Source organism: Bombina bombina, chromosome 2 (assembly GCF_027579735.1).
Source record: "Bombina bombina isolate aBomBom1 chromosome 2, aBomBom1.pri, whole genome shotgun sequence".
Lineage (NCBI taxonomy): Eukaryota > Metazoa > Chordata > Amphibia > Anura > Bombinatoridae > Bombina > Bombina bombina.
Window position 1 is genome coordinate 493,865,015 of NC_069500.1, and position 20,005 is coordinate 493,885,019.

The following is a 20,005-nucleotide window of genomic DNA, read 5'->3' on the forward strand; positions in this document are numbered from 1 at the left end:
TTCCCCCCGCACCTTTTAAATACCGCTGGTATTTAGAGTTCACAGAATGGCTGCGTTAGGCTCCAAAAAAGGAGCGTAGAGCATATTTACCGCCACTGCAACTCTAAATACCAGCATTGCTTACGGACGCGGCCAGCTTCAAAAACTTGCTCGTGCACGATTCCCCCATAGAAAACAATGGGGCAGTTTGAGCTGAAAAAACCCTAACACCTGCAAAAAAGCAGCGTTCAGCTCCTAACGCAGCTACATTGTTTTCTATGGGGAAACACTTCCTACGTCTGCACCTAACACTCTAACATGTACCCCGAGTCTAAACACCCCTAACCTTACACTTATTAACCCCTAATATGCCGCCCCCGCTATCGCTGACCCCTGCATATTATTTTTAACCCCTAATCTGCCGCTCCGTATACCGCCGCAACATACATTATAGTTATGTATCCCTAATCTGCTGCCCCTAACACCGCCGACCCCTATATTATATTTATTAACCCCTAATCTGCCCCCCACAACGTCGCCGCCAGCTACCTACAATAATTAACCCCTAATCTGCCGATCGGATCTCGCCGCTAGTCTAATAAATGGATTAACCCCTAAAGCTAAGTCTAACCCTAACACTAACACCCCCCTAAGTTAAATATAATTTAAATCTAATTAAATAAATTAACTCTTATTAAATAAATTATTCCTATTTAAAGCTAAATACTTACCTGTAAAATAAACCCTAATATAGCTACAATATAAATAATAATTATATTGTAGCTATTTTAGGATTAATATTTATTTTACAGGCAACTTTGTAATTATTTTAAACAGGTACAATAGCTATTAAATAGTTAATAACTATTTAATAGCTAAAATAGTTAAAATAATTACAAAATTACCTGTAAAATAAATCCTAACCTAAGTTACAATTAAACCTAACACTACACCATCAATAAATAAATTAATTAAATAAACTACCTACAATTACACCTAACACTACACTATCAATAAATTAATTAAATAAAATACCTACAAATAACTGCAATGAAAGTACAAAAAATAAAAAAGAACTAAGTTACAAAAAATAAAAAAATATTTACAAACATTAGAAAAATATTACAACAATTTTAAACTAATTACACCTACTCTAAGCCCCCTAATAAAATAACAAAGGCCCCTAAAATAAAAAAATGCCCTACCCTATTCTAAAATTAAAATAGAAAAGCTCTTTTACCTTACCAGCCCTGAAAAGGGCCCTTTGGGGGGCATGCCCCAAAGAATTCAGCTCTTTTGCCTGTAAAAAAAAAACCATACAATACCCCCCCACACATTACAACCCACCACCCACATACCCCTAATCTAACCCAAACCCCCCTTAAATAAACCTAACACTAAGCCCCTGAAGATCTCCCTACCTTGTCTTCACCTCACCGGGTTCAGCGATCGGTCCAGAAGAGGGTCCGAAGTCTTGATCCAAGCGGCGGCTGAAGAACTCCATCATCGGGCTGAAGTCGGAAGTTCATCATCGGGATGAAGTCTTCTATCAAGCCGCATCTTCAATCTTCTTTCTTCCGGAGCAGAGCGGAGCCATCTTCTTCCCAGCCGACGCGGATCCAACCTCTTCAAGCGACGCCTACTCGCCGAATGACGGTTCCCTTAAATGACGTCATCCAAGATGGAGTCCCTCGAATTCCGATTGGCTGATAGGATTCTATCAGCCAATCGGAAATAAGGTAGGAATATTCTGATTGGCTGATGGAATCAGCCAATCAGATTCAAGTTCAATCCGATTGGCTGATCCAATCAGCCAATCAGATTGAGCTCGCATTCTATTGGCTGATCGGAACAGCCAATAGAATGCGAGCTCAATCTGATTGGCTGATCCAATCAGCCAATCGGATTGAACTTGAATCTGATTGGCTGATTCCATCAGCCAAACAGAATTTTCCTACCTTAATTCCGATTGGCTGATAGAATCCTATCAGCCAATCGGAATTCGAGGGACGCCATCTTGGATGACGTCCCTTAAAGGAACCTTCATTCTTCAGTTGGACGTCGGAAGAAGAGGATAGATCCGCGCTGGAGGTCTTCAGGATGGAGCCGTTCATCGGATGAAGATAGAAGATGCCGCTTGGATCAAGATGGTTGCCAGTCCGGATCTCCTCTTCTTCCCGGATAGGATGAAGACTTTGGAGCCTCTTCTGGACCTCTTCAGCCGACGCTTGATAGAAGACTTCAGCCGGATTATGGATCGCCAGCCCCTGCTTGAGCTTGGATGAAGACTTCGGAGCCAGGACGGATCGGTATGATACCCGGTGTGGTGAAGACAAGGTAGGATGATCTTCAGGGGGGTAGTGTTAGGTTTATTTAAGGGGGGTTTGGGTTAGATTAGGGGTATGTGGGTGGTGGGTTTTAATGTTAGGGGGGGTTGTATTTTTCTTTTACAGGCAAAAGAGCTGAATTCTTTGGGGCATGCCCCACAATGGGCCCTTTTAAGGGCTGGTAAGGTAAAAGAGCTTTGAGCTTTTTTAATTTAGAATAGGGTAGGGCATTTTTTTATTTTGGGGGGCTTTGTTATTTTATTAGGGGGCTTAGAGTAGGTGTAATTAGTTTAAAATTGTTGTAATATTTTTCTAATGTTTGTAAATATTTTTTTATTTTTTGTAACTAAGTTCTTTTTTATTTTTTGTACTTTAGTTAGTTTATTTAAATGTATTTATTTGTAGGTATTGTATTTAATTAATTTATTGATAGTGTAGTGTTAGGTTTAATTGTAGGTAATTGTAGGTATTTTATTTAATTTATTTATTGATAGTGTAGTGTTAGATTTAATTGTAACTTAGGTTAGGATTTATTTTACAGGTAATTTTGTAATTATTTTAACTAGGTAACTATTAAATAGTTATTAACTATTTAATAGCTATTGTACCTGGTTAAAATAATTACAAAGTTACCTGTAAAATAAATATTAATCCTAAAATAGCTACAATATAATTATAATTTATATTGTAGCTATATTAGGGTTTATTTTACAGGTAAGTATTTAGCTTTAAATAGGAATAATTTATTTAATAATAGTTAATTTATTTCGCTAGATTTAAATTATATTTAAGTTAGGGGGGTGTTAGGGTTAGGGTTAGACTTAGCTTTAGGGGTTAATACATTTATTATAGTAGTGGTGAGCTCCAGTCGGCAGATTAGGGGTTAATGCTCGAAGTTAGGTGTCGGCGATGTTAGGGAGGGCAGATTAGGGGTTAATACTATTTATTATAGGGTTATTGAGGCGGGAGTGAGGCGGATTAGGGGGTTAATAACTTTATTATAATAGCGGTGTGGTCCGGTCGGCAGATTAGGGGTTAATAAGTGTAGGCAGGTGGAGGCGACGTTGAGGGGGGCAGATTAGGGGTTAATAAATATAATATAGGGGTCGGCGGTGTCAGGGGCAGCAGATTAGGTGTTAACGTAGGTGGCAGCGGCGTGCGGTCGGCAGATTAGGGGTTAAAAAAATTTAATAGAGTGGCAGCGATGTGGGGGGACCTCGGTTTAGGGGTACATAGGTAGTTTATGGGTGTTAGTGTACTTTAGAGCACAGTAGTTAAGAGCTTTATAAACCGGCGTTAGCCCAGAAAGCTCTTAACTACTGACTTTTTCTTTCATGTAATTAGCAAGAGTCCATGAGCTAGTGACGTATGGGATATACATTCCTACCAGGAGGGGCAAAGTTTCCCAAACCTCAAAAGGCCTATAAATACACCCCTCACCACACCCACAAATCAGTTTTACAAACTTTGCCTCCTATGGAGGTGGTGAAGTAAGTTTGTGCTAGATTCTACGTTGATATGCGCTCCGCAGCAGGTTGGAGCCCGGTTTTCCTCTCAGCGTGCAGTAAATGTCAGAGGGATGTGAGGAGAGTATTGCCTATTTGAATGCAGTGATCTCCTTCTACGGGGTCTATTTCATAGGTTCTCTGTTATCGGTCGTAGAGATTCATCTCTTACCTCCCTTTTCAGATCGACGATGTACTCTTATATATACACCATTTCCTCTACTGATTCTCGTTTCAGTACTGGTTTGGCTTTCTACTACATGTAGATGAGTGTCCTGGGGTAAGTAAGTCTTATTTTCTGTGACACTCTAAGCTATGGTTGGGCACTTTTATATAAAGTTCTAAATATATGTATTCAAACATTTATTTGCCTTGACTCAGGATGTTCAACATTCCTTATTTCAGACAGTCAGTTTCATATTTGAGATAATGCATATGAATAATTCATTTTTTTCTTACCTTAAAAATTTGACTTTCCCTGTGGGCTGTTAGGCTCGCGTGGGCTGAAAATGCTTCATTTTATTGCATCATTCTTGGCGCTGACTTTTTTGGCGCAAAAATTATTTTCTGTTTCCGGCGTCATACGTGTCGCCGGAAGTTGCGTCATTTTTTACGTTCTTTTGCGACAAAAGTGTCGGCGTTCCGGATGTGGCGCCTAAATGCTTTTGGCGCCAAAAATGACGCCAAAAGCATTTAGGCGCCAAATAATGTGGGCGTCATTTTTGGCGCTAAAAAAAATATGGGCGTCGCTATTGTCTCCACATTATTTAAGTCTCATTTTTTTTTTGCTTCTGGTTGCTAGAAGCTTGTTCACTGGCATTTTTTTTCCCATTCCTGAAACTGTCATTTAAGGAATTTGATCAATTTTGCTTTATATGTTGTTTTTTCTATTACATATTGCAAGATGTCCCACATTGAAACTGAGTCAGAAGATACTTCTGGAAAATAGCTACCTGGGGCTGGAGCTACCAAAGCTAAGTGTATCTACTGTAAACTTATGGTATCTGTTCCTCCAGCTGTTGTTTGTACTGTTTTGTCATGACAAACTGTTAATGCAGATAATATTTCCTTTAGTACTGTTACATTACCTGTTGCTGTTCTGTCAACATCTAATACTCAGAGTGTTCCTGATAACATAAGAGATTTTGTTTCTAAATCCATTAAGAAGGCTAGGTCTGTTATTCCTCCTTCTAGTAAACGTAAAAAGTCTTTTAGAACTTCTCATTTTTCTGATTAATTTTTAAATGAACATCATCATTCTGATTCTGATAATGGTTCTTCTGGTTCAGAGGATTCTGTCTCAGAGGTTGATGCTGATAAATCTTCATATTTATTTAAAAAGAAATTTATTCGTTCTTTATTTAAAGAAGTCCTAATTGCATTAGAAATTGAGGATTCTGGTCCTCTTGATAATAAATCTAAACGTTTAGATAAGGTTTTTAAATCTCCTGTAGTTATTCCAGAAGTTATTCCTGTCCCTAGTGCTATTTCTGAAGTAATTTCCAGGGAATGGAATAATTTGGGTAATTCATTTACTCCTTCTAAACGTTTTAAGCAATTATATCCTGTGCCATCTGACAGATTAGAGTTTTGGGACAAAATCCCTAAAGTTGATGGGGCTGTCTCTACTCTTGTTAAGCGTACTACTATTCCTACCGCAGATGGTACTTCCTTAAGGATCCTTTAGATAGGAAAATTGAATCCTTTCTAAGAAAAGCTTACTTGTGTTCAGGTAATCTTCTTAGACCTGCTATATCTTTAGCGGATGTTGCTGCAGCTTCATCTTTTGGTTAGAAGCTTTAGCGCAACAAGTAACAGATCATAATTCTCATAGCATTTTTATTCTTCAACATGCTAATAATTTTATTTGTAATGCCATCTTTGATATCATTAGAGTTGATGTCAGGTATATGTCTCTAGCTATTTTAGCTCGAAGAGCTTTATAGCTTAAGACTTGGAATACTGTTATGTCTTCTAAGTCTACTCTGCTTTCCCTTTCTTTCCAGGGTAATAATCGTTTTCGTTCCTTTTATCACAACAAGGAACAAAAACCTGATCCTTCATCCTCAGGAGCGGTATCAGTTTGGAAACCATCTCCAGTCTGGAATAAATCCAAGCCTTTTAGAAAATCAAAGCCAGCTCCTAAGTCCACATGAAGGTGCGGCCCTCATTCCAGCTCAGCTGGTAGGGGGCAGATTACATTTTTTCTAAGAAATTTGGATCAATTCCGTTCACAATCTTTGGTTTCAGAACATTGTTTCAGAAGGGTACAGAATTGGCTTCAAGATAAGGCCTCCTGCAAAGAGATTTTTTCTTTCCCGTGTCCCAATAAACCCAGCGAAGGCTCAAGCATTTCTGAAATGTGTTTCAGATCTAGAGTTGACTGGAGTAATTTTGCCAGTTCCAGTTCTGGAACAGGGACTGGGGTTTTATTCAATCTCTTCATTGTACCAAAGAAGGAAAATTCCTTCAGACCAGTTCTGGATCTAAAACTATTGAATCGTTATGTAAGGATACCAACATTCAAAATGGTAACTGTAAGGACTATCCTGCCTTTTGTTCATCAAGGGCATTATATGTCTACAATAGATTTACAGGATGCATATCTGCATATTCCGATTCATCCAGATCACTATCAGTTTCTGAGATTCTCTTTCCTAGACAAGCATTACCAGTTTGTGGCTCTGCCGTTTGGCCTAGCTACAGCTCCAAGAATTTTTTACGAAGGTTCTCGGTGCCCTTCTGTCTGTAATCAGAGAACAGGGTATTGTGGTATTCCTTATTTGGATGATATCTTGGTACTTGCTCAGTCTTCACATTTAGCAGAATCTCATTCGAATCGTCTTGTGTTGTTTCTTCAACATCATGGTTGGAGGATCAATTTACCAAAAAGTTCATTGATTCCTCAGACTTAGGTAACCTTTTTAGGTTTTCAGATAGATTCAGTATCCATGACTCTATCTTTGATAGACATGAGACGTCTAAAGTTGATATCAGCTTGTCGAAACCTTCAGTCACAATCATTCCCTTCGGTAGCCTTATGCATGGAAATTCTAGGTCTTATGACTGTGGCATCGGACGCAATCCCCTTTGCTCGTTTTCACATGCGGCCTCTTCAGCTCTGTATGCTGAACCAGTGGTGCAGGGATTACACAAAGATATCTCAATTAATATCTTTAAAACCGATTTACGACACTCTCTGACGTGGTGGACAGATCACCATCGTTTAGTTCAGGGGGCTTCTTTTGTTCTTCCGACCTGGACTATAATTTCAACAGATGCAAGTCCTACAGGTTGGGGAGCTGTGTGGGGGTCTCTGACAGCACAAGGGGTTTGGGAATCTCAGGAGGTGAGATTACCGATCAATATTTTGGAACTCCGTGCAATTTTCAGAGCTCTTCAGTCTTGGCCTCTTCTAAAGAGAGAATCGTTCATTTGTTTTCAGACAGACAATGTCACAACTGTGGCATACATCAATCATCAAGGAGGGACTCACAGTCCTCTGGCTATGAAAGAAGTATCTCTTTTTGGTATGGGCGGAATCCAGCTCCTGTCTAGTTTCTGCGGTTCATATCCCAGGTATAGACAATTGGGAAGCGGATTATCTCAGTCGCCACACGTTTCATCAGGGCGAATGGTCTCTTCTCCCAGAGGTATTTCTTCAGATTGTTCAAATATGGGGTCTTCCAGAAATAGATCTGATGGCTTCTCATCTAAACAAGAAACTTCCCAGGTATCTGTCCAGATCCAGGGATCCTCAAGCGGAAGCAGTGGATGCGTTGTCACTTCTTTGGAAGTATCATCCTGCCTATATCTTTCCGCCTCTAGTTCTTCTTCCAAGAGTAATCTCCAAGATTCTGAAGGAATGCTCATTTGTTCTGCTGGTGGCTCCAGCATGGCCTCTCAGGTTTTTGGTATGCGGATCCTGTCCGGATGGCCTCTTGCCAACCGTGGACTCTTCCGTTAAGACCAGACCTTCTGTCACAAGGTCCTTTTTTTCCATCAGGATCTCAAATCCTTAAATTTAAAGGTATGGAGATTGAACGCTTGATTCTTAGTCAAAGAGGTTTCTCTGACTCTGTGATTAATACTATGTTACAGGCTCGTAAATCCGTATCTAGGGAGATATATTATAGAGTCTGGAAGACTTATATTTCTTGGTGTCTTTCTCATCATTTTTCCTGGCATTCTTTTAGAATTCCGAGAATTTTACAGTTTCTTCAGGATGGTTTGGATAAAGGTTTGTCTGCAAGTTCCTTGAAAAGACAAATCTCTGCTCTTTCTGTTCTTTTTCACAGAAAGATTGTTAATCTTCCTGATATTCATTGTTTTGTACAAGCTTTGGTTCGTATAAAACCTGTCATTAAGTCAATTTCTCCTCCTTGGAGTTTGAATTTGGTTCTGGGGGCTATTCAAGCTCCTCCGTTTGAACCTATGCATTCTTTGGACATTAAATTACTTTCTTGAAAAGTTTTGTTCCTTTTGGCCATCTCTTCTGCCAGAAGAGTTTCTGAATTATCTGCTCTTTCTTGTGAGTCTCCTTTTCTGATTTTTCATCAGGATAAGGCGGTGTTGCGAACTTCTTTTAAATTTTTACCTAAGGTTGTGAATTCTAACAACATTAGTAGAGAAATTGTGGTTCCTTCATTATGTCCTAATCCTAAGAATTCTAAGGAGAAATTATTGCTTTCTTTGGATGTAGTTAGAGCTTTGAAATATTATGTTGAAGCTACTTAGAATTTCCGAAAGACTTCTAGTCTATTTGTTATCTTTTTCGGTTCTAGGAAAGGTCAGAAGGTTTCTGCCATTTCTTTGGCATCTTGGTTGAAATCTTTAATTCATCATGCTTATGTCGAGTCGGGTAAAACTTCGCCTCAAAGGATTACAGCTCATTCTACTAGGTCAGTTTCTACTTCCTGGGCGTTTAGGAATGAAGCTTCGGTTGTTCAGATTTGCAAAGCAGCAACTTGGTCTTCTTTGCATACTTTTACTAAATTCTACCATTTTGATGTGTTTTCTTCTTCTGAAGCAGTTTTTGGTAGAAAAGTACTTCAGGCAGATGTTTCAGTTTGTTTCTTCTGCTTATAATTTCAGTTTTTTTCATTATAAGTTTTAAACTTTGTTTGGGTGTGGATTATTTTCAGCGGAATTGGCTGTCTTTATTTTATCCCTCCCTCTCTAGTGACTCTTGCGTGGAAGATCCACATCTTGGGTAGTCATTATCCCATACGTCACTAGCTCATGGACTCTTGCTAATTACATGAAAGAAAACATAATTTATGTAAGAACTTACCTGATAAATTCATTTCTTTCATATTAGCAAGAGTCCATGAGGCCCACCCTTTTTTGTGGTGGGTATGATTTTTTTGTATAAAGCACAATTATTCCAATTCCTTATATTTATGCTTCGCACTTTTTTCTTATCACCCCACTTCTTGGCTATTCGTTAAACTGATTTGTTGGTGTGGTGAGGGGTGTATTTATAGGCATTTTGAGGTTTGGGAAACTTTGCCCCTCCTGGTAGGAATGTATAGCCCATACGTCACTAGCTCATGGACTCTTGCTAATATGAAAGAAATGAATTTATCAGGTAAGTTCTTACATAAATTATGTTTTTCTGCGGCTGGAGTTTTGTCGTTTGTCTCTCACTTCAGCCAAGACTCTAAATACCGGCGTTAGAAAGATCCCATTGAAAAGATAGGATACGCAAATGGCGTAGGGGGATCTGCGGTATGGAAAAGTCGTGGCTGCAAAGTGAGCGTTAGACCCTTTCCTGACTGACTCCAAATACGAGAGGGCGGTAAAAACCAGCGTTAGGAGCCTCTAACGCTGGTTTTCATGGCTACCGCCCAACTCTAAATCTAGCCGTAAATAAATTATTGATAGAATTGTGTATTCAGAACAAAGAATATCCAGAGAATAATATGCAAAATACTTTACTTCTATTATCTAACTTACTTAGTTCTTTTTATATCCTTTGTTCAAAAGCATACATAGGTAGGCTCAGGAGCTGGGAGCTAGCTGCAGATTAGTAGCTGCACATATATGCCTCTTGTCATTGGCTTACTGATGTGCTCAGCTTGCTACCAATAGTGAATTGCTGCTCCTTCAACAAAGGTTGCAAAGAGAATGAAGTAAATTGAAAAGTTGTTTTTAAATGTATGCTCTATCTGAATCATGAAAGAAAGCACGTGGGTTTATATCCCTTTAAATATTTAGTTTAATTTAGTAGCACTTTTATACATCTTATATTAGGTAATACAATCATACAATCCCAAATAACCTTCACAACTTTCTTCAACAGGAAAAACACATTTGCTAACCTTGTATCAAACGTGTTTGTGCCAACATCATATTTGTACGTGGGTGTAAATGTTAGAGAACCCTCCATAAATCCACTCAGAACTGGCTCGTAACATTTTGCTATGTTGAGCTATAATAGGAAAAACGGGATATGCAAATATAAACAGGTAAATGTCTGGCTTACTAGACAGGCAACAGAAAATAATACAAAGATAAATACAGTACAATAAAAATATACAGTACAAGACAAAAGTATGTATTTGTTTTGAAACAATACTATTTCCAGAAATTGTTTGCCTATAACTAAGCATATTTTATGTTATTAAATAAGCATTATACTTATGATTTAAACTTAGAGACTTATGATAGCGTTAATCTTCAGGTAAATACAATTCTATATTACTCAAGTGCATCATCCAGTGGGTATATGACTGATGAGCAAATCAGGAGTTGCGTATGGATGCAGCAGTCAATCATCACCTGTGTCCTGCTCAGGATCACTCCTGGTGCTACAGCATTATTATGTGTTTTATCCCCTTGTAGTGGTTAAACACATAGATACCAATCAACATTTGGGTAATAATATAAGGCTACAAAAAAAAAGAATCTTTTAATATTGCATAAAATGTCCCTTTAATGCATATTTCATATGAAGCTGCAGATGCTTTCAGGTCTCTTGCAGGTGACAAACACCTATGAGAAGAAAGCCCTGCTGGTTATGAGGCTTTGTAAACATTGTTATTGCCTTAGCCCTCAGGTAAAACATTTCACTGCATGAAATCTCAGCACGTCAACAGAGGGGATGAGGTGTGAAGGTCGTGGTGACCGTGGTGACTCAAGGACACTGGCAAAACACTAGGCTGTATATTTATACAAAGGGTTCTTCTATAAGTTCATAAATACCCAATATAATGTAGACTATTCAATAAGCAGATCATATGGGATTAAGTTACTTAGTGCACTACATAAATATGAAAAGATGATGCCCAGAATATACATACATTGCGCTTCTTATGAATATGCGCCGTACTTACATTCTCCCTGCCCCCTCACCTGGTCCTTCTCCCATAGCAATGAAAGCTTATTGCCCTGGATTGCAGATTTCACAAAATGCAAATCCAGATCTTCAATTCGGAAATTTAAATCTCCAAACCAGAAAACCAAGCTGTAAGGGAAAAAGGAAAATGATGTTAGGAAAACGTAATACATCCCCTAAAAACTTGTGCTTACCCTAAACACTATGAATAGCATATCTGTATAGAGAAGGTGTTTTTGTATGTGTATACAGGTGTAGATGGTTGTATTTTATGAGCATGTGCAATAAGCCTTTTGCTACACGTGTAATATGCAGGTGAAGCTTTTGGTAGCTAATATAAATGTACTGAATAAACAGGTCTGTTTGAAACTGAGGTGCATTTCAGGTTTGTGTGGAATGTCCCCTTTAATGCTAATGTGCATGGCCTATATAGGAAAAAATATAACCTACTGAAGTGTTGGAAAGAATACATAATAATACAGAAAAAGGTCTGAGCGCTCTTAATACACATTAAGCACCACAATCCAAAGAGAGACCAAAGCTAATTCTGTAACCTTGGTAACAAACCAGTAGCTGGTTTAGGCAATTTTTCAGCATTTTGAAGAAAATCTAAGTTCTAGAATTAGCTTTTTTGGCCTTTCTATGGAGTGTTGTGGGGCGTCGCTAGTGTTAGAACATTCCATTTTATCACAGTTATGACCTTTTGAGTTTCTGACATTAAACAGTAAACGTTTATATCATGCATGCAAAAGACAACTATTTAAACATATTAAAATATTTTGAATAAAAAGGTTTAAGTTAAAGCTGTTTTTTGTTTGTTTGTTGTTTTTTGTTTTCAAACTAACATGAAGCGCATGTCTGTACAATGTTGTTCTGTGGAATAAAAGCGCACTAGCTAATAGGAATACACCCACAGCTTCACTGGACGATAAGCCCACAAGAAAAAAAATATCTTTTTTTTTATATAGAACAAAGAAAATACTTTAATGTTCCTTTAAAGGGACATTATACACTAATTTTTTCTTTGCATAAATGTTTTGTAGATGATCTATTTATATAGCCCATAAAGTTGTTGTTTTTTTAAAAAATGTATAGTTTTGCTTATTTTTAAATAACATTGCTCTGATTTTCAGACTCCTAACCAAGCCCCAAAGTGTTATGAGAATACCGTCAGCTACTTACTCCAGCTTGCTCCTGTTTGTGTAAAGGGTCTTTTCATATGCAAAAGAAGGGGGAGGGGGAGTGTCTTATTTGCCACTTGCAGTGGACTTTCCAGCTACATTTTCAACAGAGCTAAACTGAGAGCTTCTAAGTAAGTTTTTAAACAGTTTTATACTGGATTTTTATATCGGTATCTGTGCATTGTATTCTTTATAGTAGTGTCTATTACATACAGTTATATGAAAATGAGTGTATACTGTCCCTTTAAGGGCTTTCTATAACCAGGATTTTCAAAGCTTTTTCACATTATACTCTGTCATAAACATAAAGTGTGTGTGTGTGCGTGCATGTATGTATATACACCTATATATATATGTATGTATGTGTGTGTGTATATATATATATATATATATATATATATATATATATATATATATATAAAAGAGTATTGCAATATGCACAGTAATACCTTTTTTACTGGACTATCATTACCTAGTCAAAGACAAGCTATTGAGAGCTCTCTCTCTTCCTCAGGTCTCAGCAATACTGATCAATATGATAGAATTGTTCATTGATGTTTTGGAAAGAATATATATATATTTATTTTAGTGAATATTTGCATCGGCTTGTGTAAGACTGTCTGGTTTTGCATTGATACTTTGCATGTGTTTCACAGAAGCAGTAAATTTATTTATTCAAAGGACATGCTGCCCTCAATAAACAAAGCTATTGTATCCCAACAGTAAATAAAAACATTGACTACAAGAATGGACTTGCAGGCAAACAGAAGGTGCCAATTCCAAACTAAATTACAGATAGGTGGAAGTATTTCTTTAACAATATATAACAAAGCTTTTAAAACATTAAGGGTTTGCATCAAATCTATCATTTGATAATTATCAGCATATTAAAGGGACAGTATACACTCATTTTCATATAACTGCATGTAATAGACACTACTATAAAGAATAAGATGCACAGATACTGATATAAAAATCCAGTATAAAACTGTTTAAAAACTGACTTAGAAGCTCTCCGTTTAGCTCTGTTGAAAAGGTAGTTGGAAAGCCCACTGCAAGTGGGGAATAAGACCCTCCCCTTCTTTTGCATATGAAAAGACCCTTTACACAAACAGGAGCAAGCTGGAGTAGGTATACGTCAGTATTCTCATAAAACTTTGGGGCTTGGTTATGAGTCTGAAAATCAGAGCAATGTTATTTAAAAATAAGCAAAACTATACATTTAAAAAAAACAAAACTTTATGGGCTATATAAATAGATCATCTACAAAACATTTATGCAAAGAAAAAATGAGTGTATAATGTCCCTTTAACGTTGGAGCCTTTTCCAAAGCTCAATCAGCCATTTTAAAATTATTGACAGCAGTTTTTTCATCATTGTTTCTGTGAAAAAAAGCCCCATACTTAAAAGGGACATGAAAACCGATATTTTTGTATCATGTTTCAGATAGAGAATGCAATTTTAAACAAATTTCCAATGTACTTGTATTATCTAATTTGTTTTGATGAAAAGCATGCCTAGGTAGGCTCAGGAGCTGATTGGTGGCTGCACATATATGCCCCATGCTATTGGCTCACATGTGCATTACTGTTTCTTCAACAAAGGATACCAAGAGAATGAAGCAAATTAGATAATAGAAGTAAATTGAAAAGTTGTTTAAAATTGTATACTCTATCTTAATAATAAAAGAAACATTTTGGGTTTCATGTCCCTTTAACATGTGCCAGTTTAGTTTGTCTGATCACAAGACAAATCCTTCACACTTAACCCCTTAACGACACGCGTCGTACAGGGTACGTCTTGCACAAACTGGTCTTTAAAGACCAGCGACGTACCCTGTACGACGTTGGGGTTGAAAGCGTCTGGGAGCGATCCTGATCGTTTCCAGCCACTTTCCGGTTATTGTAGTGATGCCTCGATATCGAGGCATCACTGCAATAACATTTTTCCCCATCCGATGCAGAGAGAGCCACTCTGTGGCCCTCTCTGCACCGGACATCGATGCCGCGATCGTTGGTGGGTGGGAGCAGACATGGGAGGCGGGTGGGCGGCGATCGATGGCTTACCGGTGGGCGGGATCGTGGGCGGGATTGCTGGGGGGCACGCAAGGGCGCGCGCGCGTGCACAGGGGAGGCGGGCGGGCGAGTGCACGGGGAGGGAGCGGGTGGGAACCATTACACTATGGAACAGTGGTTTCTATTTAGAGGGAGAGAGGGGGGATAAATATGTTAATCGAAGGGATCTGGGAGGGGGTGGGGAAGCTACACTACAGAAAAGTGGGGAAAAAATAAAAAATATACATTTTTTTTGTAAACTGGGTACTGGCAGACAGCTGCCAGTACCCAAGATGGCTCCCAATAATGTAGAGGGGGAGGGTTAGAGAGCTGTTTGGGGGGGGATCAGGGAGGTTTGGGGCTAAGAGGGATCCTACACAGCAGCATATGTAAATATGCTCCAAAAAAAAAAAAGAAAAAAAAAAAGATACCTTTTATTTTAGTACTGGCAGACTTTCTGCCAGTACTTAAGATGGCGGGGACAATTGTGGGGTGGGGGAGGGAAGAGAGCTGTTTGGGAGGGATCAGTGGGTCTGATGTGTCAGGTGGGAGGCTGATCTCTACACTAAAGCTAAAATTAACCCTTCAAGCTCCCTACAAGATCCCTAATTAACCCCTTCACTGCTAGCCATAATACACGTGTGATGTGCAGCGGCATTTAGCAGCCTTCTAATTACCAAAAAGCATTGCCAAAGCCATATATGTCTGCTATTTCTGAACAAAGGGGATACCAGAGAAGCATTTACAACCATTTGTGCAATAATTGCACAAGCTGTTTGTAAATAATTTCAGTGAGAAACCTAAAATTGCGAAAAAAATTACGTTTTTTTTAAATTTGATCGCATTTGGCGGTGAAATGGTGGCATTAAATTTACCAAAATGGGCCTAGATCAATACTTTGGGTTTTCTACTACACTAAAGCTAAAATTAACTCTACAAGCTCCCTACATGCTCCCTAATTAACCCCTTCACTGCTGGGCATAAAACACGTGTGGCGCGCAGTGGCATTTAGCAGCCTTCTAATTACCAAAAAGCAACGCCAAAGCCATATAAGTCTGCTATTTCTGAACAAAGGGGATCCCAGAGAAGCACTTACAACCATTTATGCCATAATTGCACAAGTTGTTTGTAAATAATTTCTGTGAGAAACCTAAAGTTTGTGAAAAAGTTAACATTTTTTTTTATTTGATCGCATTTGGCGGTGAAATGGTGGCATGAAATATACCAAAATGGGCCTAGATCAATACTTTGGGATGTCTTCTAAAAAAAAATATATACATGTCAAGGGATATTTAGGTATTCCCGACAGATATCAGGGTTCCAATGTAACTAGCGCTCATTTTGAAAAAAAGTGGTTTTGAAATAGCAAAGTGCTACTTGTATTTATGGCCCTATAACTTGCAAAAAAAGCAAAGAAGATGTAAACATTGGGTATTTCTAAACTCAGGACAAAATTTAGAAACTATTTAGCATGGTTGTTTTTTGGTGGTTGTAGATGTGTAACAGATTTTGGGGGTCAAAGTTAGAAAAAGTGTGTTTTTTTCCATTTTTTCCTCATATTTTATAATATTTTTAATAGTAAATTATAAGATATGATGAAAATAATGGTATCTTTAGAAAGTCCATTTAGTGGCGAGAAAAACGGTATATAATATGTGTGGGTACAGTAAACGAGTAAGAGGAAAATTACAGCTAAACACAAACACCACAGAAATGTAAAAATAGCCCTGGTCCTTAAGGGAAAGAAATTTAAAAATGGCCGTGTCCTTAAGGGGTTAAAGGGAAACAAAACACACTATATTCTTTCATAATTCATATGGAGTTTAAATAACTTTCCATTTTACTGCTATTATGAAATAGCTTCATTCTTTTGGTAACCCTTTGTTGAATGAGCAGCAATGCATTACTGGGAGATAGCTGAGCACATTGGGTGAGTCAATAACAAGAAGTATATGTGCGTAGTCACCAATCAGTAGTTAGCTCCCAGAAGTGCATTGCTGATCCTAAGCCTACATAGTTAAGCTTTTCAACAAAGGATACAATGAGAACGTAGCAAATTAGATAGTAGAAATACATTGGAAAGTTGTGACATGCTCTATATGAATAACAACATTTTAAACTTACTGTCCCTAAAACAACACATTCACAAGGCCAATATTCACTTATCAAATTCCCCAGCTAAAATAAGATGATCAAATTATTAACAAGTACCCCAATAAGTTCAACAATGCAACACTGGTTTTGTGCATAGGCAAAACAAACTGAAATAGCCCAAGCCTATTGGATGTCATTAGGAAGCAACGTTAGATACCAACACAACCTGCTGAATCAACTAAAGTTAAAACATAATAATAAGCACATTTACATGAATACAAATGAGCTAAATCAATAATCCAACAAACATATGCCCACTAAACTGATAAAGCCCACTAAACTGATAAAGCCCATCACAGATAAATACACTCCATGGTTTTAAAGCACAAAAGGTTAATTGCACAGCTGTCACCCTAACAAATGGATACATCAGCATACAGGTGATTTAATCATTTAATCAGTGAAATTGTTATTTTGTTTGTCCTTAATTCTCCGTATTTAGTATTTGAATCACAATTCGGGAGATAAACAATGAAGATAACAATTTTGTGATGTGTTCAGGAGGTAAAAATTAACAGCAGAAGCATTTTGGGATTGTCACTGAAAAAAAACACATTGACAATACTGAGGTTCAGTGATCATTATCGGCCGAAAAACAACCACAAGATTGTTTAATATATATAGTACGATGCACCATTTGAAACACTGTTACAAGACAACCTTACATGAAGAGGAGCTATTTAGTAATATGAGCAGTGCATGAAATACATCTTGGTTTGTGAGTAGAAGTTACAGAAAGCTAGAGGAACCCTTTACAAGGATATTTCAGGATTTGCTAAACACTGGAGCAAACCCCCCCCAAGCACATACTCATGGTCCAGCACACCATTTGCTAGTGGTCCCTGGAACTGCTGAAGTTGTAGAATGCTCTCAAAACTATCCACTCGCTGATCTGAATTCTCCATATGAGCTGGCAAATGGCAGTTCAGGAAACATACCATGTGACCAAACAAGGACAAGCGAATGCTGACTCCACCTTTATTACCCTAAAAACAGAGAACACATTATTTTTTTTACTATTAGGCAGAAACACTAAGACACAAACTTTCATGCATATACAATTACACAAAGGCACACTGACCCAGTATCCTCCTAGGCCTGTTCTGGTGCAGTCAGTCTGTATATCTCTCAGGAAAGGCAGGTGGAAATACTTTGCAAACACCAGCAAAAGGCAGCCCTGCATCCTCACCGAGCTAACCTGCATGAGAAAGGGTACTGCGTGAGTGCATGTGAACTTTGTTACAATACACGCCCAGATGGGCCAAGCCATAGGTGTATTCTCCTGCTTTTTCTAAAAAAATGCAACAAATTACCAAGATCGATCATTCATGTGCATGGATGAGTATTGTACACTACAAGAAAACACATTACAACTGACCTCATGAATAAGCTGGTATATTTGTATATAAAAATACATACAAAGACTTGTATCTTTGTGTGAAAACAAAATGAACATGTTGTAATGTGCTATATATTTTATTTATGGAAAAGAAATGTATGGGATTGCTTTTATGCTACATTTATTTGTGATTATTGTTGCTACTGCACATAGCTGCTATAAAACAAACATAGATCATTTGTTAGAGTTTTGCTTACAACAGAATCCTCCAGCAAAATGTTCTGTTGTGATTCAGACAGAGCATACAATTGTAAAAAAGTCTCCAATGTACTTCTATTATCAAAGTTGCTTCGTTCCCATGATATTCTATGTGGAAGAGATACCTAGGTAGGCATCTGGAGCACTACATGGCAGGGAATGGCGCTGCCATCTAGTGCTCTTGTAAAACTGCTGCCATATAGTGCTCCACAAATGGGCTGGCTCCTAAGCATACGTCCCTGCTTTTCAACAAAAGATACCAAGGGATCGAAGAAAAAAGAATAAAATAATAGAAGTAAATTAGAAAGAAAAAAAATGTTGGGTTTCATATCCATTAAAGTTACTGGATATCTCTATTCATTTAAAACCTTTGTTCACTCGACAAGGAAAATAATTCACATGTGTGACATTCACCTATTGTCATCACAAGACACGCTCACACATCCATATGAGTACCAGGCATATCTTGTCAGGATGGACAGACTTCTGTAGTCCCTTCTGGACAACAACATCTACAAATGGCATGATTTAAAGGGACACGAAACCCAAAATGTTTATTTCATGATTCAGATGGAGAATACAATTTTAAAAAACTTTCCAGTTTACTTCTATTATTTAATTTGCTCCCTTCTCTTGTTATCCTTTGCTGAAAGGTTTATCTAGGCAAGTTCAGGATCAGCAGAGAACCTAGGTTCTAGCTGCTGATTGGGTGGCTGCATATATATATACCGATTGTCATTGGCTCACCCATATGTTCAGTTAAAAACCAGTAGTGCATTGCTACTTTTTCAACAAAGCATACCAAGAGAATGAAACAAATTAGATAATAGAAGTAAATTAGAAAGTTGATTAAAATTATATTTTCTATCTGAATCATGAAAGATTTTTTTGGGGTTTCATGTCTCTTTAATATTTCATTTTTCATATGTGATTGTATTACACTGTAGTTATTGTCAAAAACAGTAAGAGAAGGTGCCTCTGAAAGTGTAAATATAAAAAGAATGTGCAAAATGTGATAATAGAAGTGAATTGGAAAAGTCTCTTAAAACTAAATGTTCTATCTGATTAATAAAAGTTTCATTTTGATTTTACTGTCCCTTTAAACAAGACTTGGAAATCCTCAATGGGTTTTATAGGGGATAAGTCTCCATGCATGCTTAGTTTAGAATTAGTTCAGGACAGTGCATCTATTATTTAACTTGTAATCTGGAACAAGCATTTGTGACCATGAGTTCAATAATATATATGCACTGTCATGAATGAGTTTGGACTTAGTGTGCAAGGAGGCTCTTCAGCTATAAAAACATAATTTATGCTTACCTGATAAATTCCTTTATTTCATGGTGGTCAGAGTCCACGATCCATTACTCCTAGGAATTACCCTTCCCAACCTCTAGGAGGAGGCAAAGATTCCCAAACCGCAAGAGCTCTATAAAACCGCTCTCACCTAATAGGTACCTCAGTCTAACATATAGCCAAGCAAAATGAGGTAGGAAAAGAAACAAGAACAAACATAAAAGCAGCAGGGAAAAAAATGTGCTGAAGAAAAAAAAAACCTGTAGAAAAACACAGAGTGGGGTCTCATGGACTCTCACCACCATAAAAGAAACTCATTTAATAAGTAAGCATAAAACATAATTTATGTAAGAACTTACCTGATAAATTCATTTCTTTCATATTAACAAGAGTCCATGAGCTAGTGACGTATGGGATATACATTCCTACCAGGAGGGGCAAAGTTTCCCAAACCTCAAAATGCCTATAAATACACCCCTCACCACACCCACAAATCAGTTTAACGAATAGCCAAGAAGTGGGGTGATAAGAAAAAAAGTGCGAAGCATATGAAATAAGGAATTGGAATAATTG

At 37.7% G+C, this 20,005-nt stretch overlaps 1 protein-coding gene across 1 annotated transcript in view; it reads right to left on the minus strand.

The window, feature by feature from the left end:
• The window catches only part of INPP5J (inositol polyphosphate-5-phosphatase J), an 85,894-nt gene that overhangs the window by 40,596 nt on the left and 25,293 nt on the right, over positions 1 to 20,005 (minus strand). The window contains exons 6-9 of the mRNA XM_053700558.1: positions 17,621 to 17,737; positions 17,350 to 17,525; positions 11,168 to 11,279; positions 10,135 to 10,244 (exon numbers count right to left, since the gene is read on the minus strand). Coding sequence (XP_053556533.1) covers positions 10,135 to 10,244; positions 11,168 to 11,279; positions 17,350 to 17,525; positions 17,621 to 17,737 — 515 coding nt within the window. The remainder of the gene's footprint in view (positions 1 to 10,134; positions 10,245 to 11,167; positions 11,280 to 17,349; positions 17,526 to 17,620; positions 17,738 to 20,005) is intronic.